At 39.4% G+C, this 6,112-nt stretch overlaps 1 protein-coding gene across 1 annotated transcript; it reads left to right on the top strand.

The window, feature by feature from the left end:
• Nucleotides 1-611: 611 nt before the first annotated feature.
• Nucleotides 612-4,312, top strand: LOC146572171 (uncharacterized). Its single transcript, XM_085276183.1, has 8 exons — nucleotides 612-711; nucleotides 786-1,019; nucleotides 1,128-1,232; nucleotides 1,424-1,636; nucleotides 1,735-2,076; nucleotides 3,471-3,816; nucleotides 3,894-3,951; nucleotides 4,073-4,312. The coding sequence occupies exons 1-8, from the start codon at nucleotides 648-650 to the stop codon at nucleotides 4,310-4,312; spliced, it is 1,602 nt and encodes a 533-aa protein (XP_085132309.1). The 5' UTR covers nucleotides 612-647.
• The last annotated feature ends 1,800 nt before the right edge of the window (nucleotides 4,313-6,112 follow it).

Below are 6,112 nucleotides of genomic sequence, written 5' to 3'. Positions count from 1 at the left end.
TATAATAAGTAAAATACAGACAAAACATCATTATAGGAGGAATAATTGCACAAAATATTTCAGGTAAAAAGACACAACATGCACATACAAAGAAAAGACAAAAGGAAAGAAGGAAGTTAAACTTTGCTACGATGTGTTAGACAGCTGAATGTGTCATTTTCATCATTCACACTCAAAGAGAGAAGTTGACCCAGCAAGATGGAGCTAGAGCTGTTTGTATTGTTTGAATTATTTTAGATTGATACTGCATCATTTAAGCAACACTTTGTAAATTCATCTAAGATTTTACAGTACAAATATATAACATTATTATTTAATGATTAATGGAAAAAAAAAAGAAAAAAAACAGGTAATAACAGCAATCTAATAAGCAAATCTCTAATAAATCTGTTACTAATAAACTTCCTGTTAAAGGTTTTAATGGAGGAGAAACCAGGATCTGTGCTCTCAAAGGTTCATCAGTGGATCTGCACTGCTCACATCAACATCTGACTTCAAGCAGCAAATGGTTCACTGCACACTTGACTGGATCAATGAGTGAGCTCTCTGTGGATGGACAACGTGTAACGTACAACATGTCTGAAGAGAAAAAATCAACTTTAACCATCAATGATCTAAGAGAGAGTGATGCAAATACTTACTGCTGTATGAAGACTACAGACAGTGCAGGAAACTGTTCACTCAGTAATATTACTCTTCAAGTAGTTACAGGTACAGTGACTTTTACTCATTAATAACTTTCCAAATGACATCATTGTATAAGTTGTTCTCCACCATCCTCTCAGAGCTGCAGGTAAAGGTGATTCCTGCCACAGAGGGACAGACAGTAACACTGATGTGCAGCAGCAGCTGTCCTCTGACTGAAAAGCCTGCAGCCTACATCTGGTACAAGAACAGAGAGTTTCTCTATGAGGACTGGTCTCCCTGGTACCAAGAGCTGCTCAGCAGTGAGGAAGCAGTCACATACTCCTGTGCTGTCAAAGGCTACGAGCATCTCAGAGCCCCTGAAGTCTCTGTGGGTGAGTCATGATGTTTATTGTTCAACAAAACAAACAGAATAATTTAAGTAAATTAGTATAAATGTAAGAATGATCTCAGTATATCTCAATACATCTTTTGTTGTACAGATTCCATCACAGCGACCTGCTTCAGTGTGACCTATGCTAAAGGGAACATGTGTTCTTACAAGCAGAGATCAGTAGATGAGCTGTGCTCCATCACATATCCCAGAGGTGAAGTTTCCACAGATAAACACACATCTTTCACCTAACCTCTCACATTTTTGTTTAATGTCAATTTTCCTTTTATAAGATTACACTAAATATGACCTTTGTTAATAAATCTGTTAGCACACATCCTAAAAACAGAAATAAAATGATATAGGTCATTGTGTGTTATGAAAACTTTATTAATCATCTTTCAGAGGTTTGTGTTCAAAGAACTTCCTACACATCAGATAATGTCACACTGACCTGTAACAACAGCTGTAATCTGACCGACCCTAAAACTACATACACGTGGTACCAAAACCGAAGCAGAAACGTCAAGAATCAACATATTTCAATTCATATCTCTGCAAAAGACAAGTTCTCTTGTGCTGTAAAAGACCACGAGCATCTTCAGTCTGCAGAAGTCTGTGAGTAATTCATTTCATTTTTTCTTTCAGTTAATTATGAATAAAAGTGTCAGCATACAGAAAATCAAACAACTCTAAATCTTCCATCTTTATTTCAGGTGTTCAGGATAAAAACTGCTGGAGAGTGAATTATGTCAGCAGGAGAATCTGTGCTCTGGAAGGATCTTCAGTCAACATCACAAGTGAATACTCACATCCTGATAACAGGAAGCCAGAGTTTAAATGTTGGAGTAAAAACTGGAGGAAAGATAAAGTGGAAGTTGAAGAGCTGATTGAGGCTGCAGGTCGTGTGAAGTATCAGGACAACATGAAGAACCAACACATCCTGACCATCAACAACCTGAAGAAGAATGACTCAGGAGGATACACATTCAGATTCAAGAAAGATCATAAAAGATGGACACAGTCTGATCTGCCTGGAGTCTTTTTGATTGTCACAGGTAAATCTAAACTCTTCACTCAGCAGACTTTACTCATTAATGTCTGAACAGGAGCAGAGGTGGAAGAAATATTCCGATTTTTTAATTATGAGAAAATAGCTACACCATGGAGTAAATAGTCCATCATAGCAAATGCAAGGGTAAATTTTAGATACGGTCCAATTCGGAGATACAGAGGTGGAAGAAATATTCAGGTCCTTCATCTAAAACAGCATTACCACTATGTTAAAATACTCCACACAAATTCCTGCACTGAAAGATCGACTATAAGAAGAAACAAAATATTATCTTTACTAAAAATGACAAAAACTGTGGAAAAACTTGTCATCTGTAAAATTACTTGTGTTAGTTGACGTCAGAAATAAGTTGTGGACTAAAAAGTTTTCTCTTTTAAGATAATTTAGATTGAACTTTGACAAAACTGAAAGTACAAATATGTATGTATAACTTGTAGTGAAATACACTTCTTTAATAAATACATTTCTCCACTGAACAGGAGGACTAAAGCACCAGTTTGTAGCTTTAGTCAAAATCCATGTTTAGTGTGTGAGTCACAGAGGAGATTTACTCTGAGATTAAATGTTTTTGATCAGTGCTGGTATCGTTACTCAAAAAAAGAATATATGACACATTATTTGTTACACCTTTTAAAAGTAATACAGTATGTCACTTGATTACTCACCAGATAAAGTAAATTGTTACACTGCTCACCTGCTCGTTACTCTGTGAACACAAAGCTAAAAACACAAAGCAAAGATGAAAACCAGAACAAAGAAACTTTATAGCGATTCCCAGTGATTCTACTTTAGAAACATAAACAGGTAGAAACAGAGGCTGCAGCCTGTCTGTTCATCACTGCCTTTGTTACCTATTGAAGTTCAGGCTGCTGGGCTGGAGTCAGCATTCACTCAGCTTTATCATCAGTCTGGGTTCTTGACTGGCTTTGCACTAGCATGCTGTCTGTGCAGATGTTTGCAAAGACCCAAAGTTGTGTTAGCAACGTAATGCAGTTGTTTTTTGTTCTAGATGCAGTTTCCACTTTATCATCGCGCTCTGTTCTTTACGTGCAATAAAGATAAAAGTAATGTCTTTGCCTACAATCCGGAGAGGCTGTAGACCGCTCTACCTTTTTCCTAATCCTGCACACAAACTGAAATCAGCTGATTGTGGCAGGAAGGAAAAGTTTGTTTGGAATTTTTCTTCTTTCTCTCCACCCGGTGTGCAGATAACAGTTTTCTGTTATCTACCTTTGTAATGCAAGTAATGACATAATTGTAACTGTAATGTGATTAGTGAATTTAGTACAGTAACACATTACATTACTGAGTTACTGAAAAATGTTTTGTGTTTACAACAATACATTAAACACAACACTGCCAATGTTCCTCTTTCAGAGCTGAGAGTGAAGATGAGTCCTTCTGCAGTGGTGACAGAGGGTCAGAGAGTCACACTGACCTGCAGTACCAGCTGTCCTCTGACTGACAACACAAACTACATTTGGTACTTGAACAGTCGACCTCTGACCCCGAGAGAGAACCAGAACAAACATCTGATCCTAGACCCAGTCAGCAGGGAGGATGCAGGAAGCTACTCCTGTGCTGTGAAAACCAACAAAGATATCAGCTCTGCTCCAAAGACTCTCACTGTCCAAAGTATCACAGGAACATGGACACCAGCAGCTGCAGGAGTTTCTGCAGCTCTGCTGGTTTTAATACTTCTCACTGTCTGCTGGTGTGTTAGGTAAGTGTTGGTTCACAGCAGTAGATTCAATTTCTGCTCTGAAGTCACTAATTTTTCAGTTCATTCACTTCAACCAGGAAACAGAGAACTTCTGGTCAGCCTCCAACAACTGAAAGGCCTGACCAAATTGAACAGGTAGAGATTGGAGTTTGTGGATTGTCTTAACGTTCCAGTGGTCATTTCATTTTTCTCAACATACAGTAAAAGGAGTCAAGTTTAAAGTACAGTATAAATTAATGCTGTTTGTCTCCATCAGCTCAGCCTTGGTCCTGTTAATGACATCTCAACACAACCAAAGCAGGAGGATGAAGTCCACTACAGCAGAGTCTACTTTAAAAATAAACATGTGGTTAATCTTTGTTCCACCGTACAGTCAGATCAGCCCAGACAACAGGAGTGTTCTCATTATGCTGCTGTCAGATTCAGCTCTGATGGAGCATCTGGTGTCACTCCTGCAGACACAGACTTACAGACTTACTCTACTGTGAAAGTTTGAGAGAGATGCTGTGTTCAACAGCCACATATCCATTACCCTGCAGCCATGTCAGAGTACAACCTGAAGAGCTCACCAGAAACTCAACAATCTAATCAGAAAAAAATGGTTAGTTTGTAGTGTTGGCTGAGTTCAGTTCGCCATCTTAACTATCACTATCTGACATTACAGGACACAACACAGTTGTTGACAGCTGTTACAATGAATGATGTGTGCATAGTCTCTTTTACATGGCGTAGCTGTAGGTCAGGCGGTGGAGCAGGTCATCTACTGATCGGAAGGTTGGTGGTTCGATTCTTGGCTTCCCCTAGTCTGCATGCCTGGGGTCTTGCCCATATCCTTGGGCAAGACACTAACCCAAAATTGCTCTCCGATGCATCCATCGGAGTATGAATGTGTGTAAATTTTAGCTTAAAAAAAGCACTTAGACAAATGTGCTTGTGCGAATGGGTGAATGCACAAGTTGTATAAAGTGCTTTGAGTGCTCAGAAGAGTAGAAAAGCGCTATATAAGAACCAGTTTACCTTTCTAGTCCACATATATTGTGCTTCAGCCCGCAGCGCTTTTATCTCCATTTTCAGACTGCGAGTGTAACTACAAAAACACATCTGAAGGTTGATTATGAGTACAATCCTTCCTCCAAACTCTGAATTTCATTTCTTTGAGTTCTTCTGACTCTTACTTCAACCTGATATATAGCCTCCTACATCTTTGTCAGAGCTGCTTCTCTTCTCAGCTGTAACAGATTATTGTTTGGGATAAAAAGCTTCACTTCAGGTGCTCTAGCACAAGAATGTTGCGACAAACAACTGGGCTGTGGTTGGATTGTTAAAAGAAATAACCCTGTGTGTTTTCCAACACTTTTTTGTTGTAGGATGTCATTATTTCATAACCTTCTTAACCTTTGTTTGATCTGAGGTTGAGCAGTTCCAGTTCTTGACAATGTGTGTTCTACATGTCTGAATGCACTGATGTGATTTTCTAATTAAATATTTGTCTTAACAAGCAGCTGGACAGGCATACCTAATAAATTGGCCGGTGAGTGTTGCAGTGCTACTGCGATGTATTGTGGCAAAACCTTCTTGTAAAATAAAACTCACAAAAGCAGAACCAAGACTCAGAACAAAGGTGCAGGAAAACTGGATATAACAAACACAGCATGTTGAGAACACAGGGCTTATATACACAGGGGAGTAATCAGGGAATGGGCAACAGGAGGGAGACACGGCTGGGAGAAATTAGGCTAATGAGACAGGGGAGAGGTAAAACTGAACACAGTGACATAAGATATGAACTTTCAAAGTAAAACAGGAAACCAGAAACAACAACTAAACCTATACTAAACATGAGGGCATAAGAACAAAACCTAAACCAGAATAGGAGAAGAAACCAGGATCTGTGCTCTCAAAGGTTCATCAGTGGATCTGCACTGCTCACATCAACATCTGACTTCAAGCAGCAAATGGTTCACTGTACAATTGAACTGAGTGCAGTGCGCACTGAGTTCGCACAGCGCTTTGGTGACTTTGAAGCACAAAAAGAGAATTTCGGGCTGCTTCGCAACCCATTTACAGTTGCCGTGGAAACTGCACCTGTGTAGATTCAGATGGAGCTGACTGAGCTGCAGTGTGATGGGACCCTCAAGGCAAAGTACAACACTGAAGGGCCCGCACAGTTTATTAGTTCAATTCCTGAAGCAATGTCCAGCTACATGCGGCTCGAACCTTGTGTATGTTTGGTAGCACATATCTGTGTGAGAAGCTGTTTTCAGTGATGGAGATTAACAAAACAGCACACAGGACT

Source organism: Mchenga conophoros, linkage group LG6, assembly GCF_057382185.1.
Source record: "Mchenga conophoros isolate Kocher_MC1m ecotype Shallow Benthic linkage group LG6, M_conophoros_male_GT1.1, whole genome shotgun sequence".
Taxonomy (NCBI): Eukaryota; Metazoa; Chordata; class Actinopteri; order Cichliformes; family Cichlidae; genus Mchenga; species Mchenga conophoros.
This window is presented reverse-complemented; position numbering and strand designations above follow the sequence as displayed.

Excerpts from the sequence above, each read along its gene's own strand:
- LOC146572171 (XM_085276183.1), top strand. The coding sequence starts at position 648 with ATGAAGACTACAGACAGTGCAGGAAACTGTTCACTCAGTAATATTACT. Across the intron at positions 1,637-1,734 it reads TCTTCAGTCTGCAGAAGTCT|GTGTTCAGGATAAAAACTGC; the intron begins GTGAGTAATTCA and ends TCTTTATTTCAG. Across the intron at positions 3,817-3,893 it reads ACTGTCTGCTGGTGTGTTAG|GAAACAGAGAACTTCTGGTC; the intron begins GTAAGTGTTGGT and ends CACTTCAACCAG.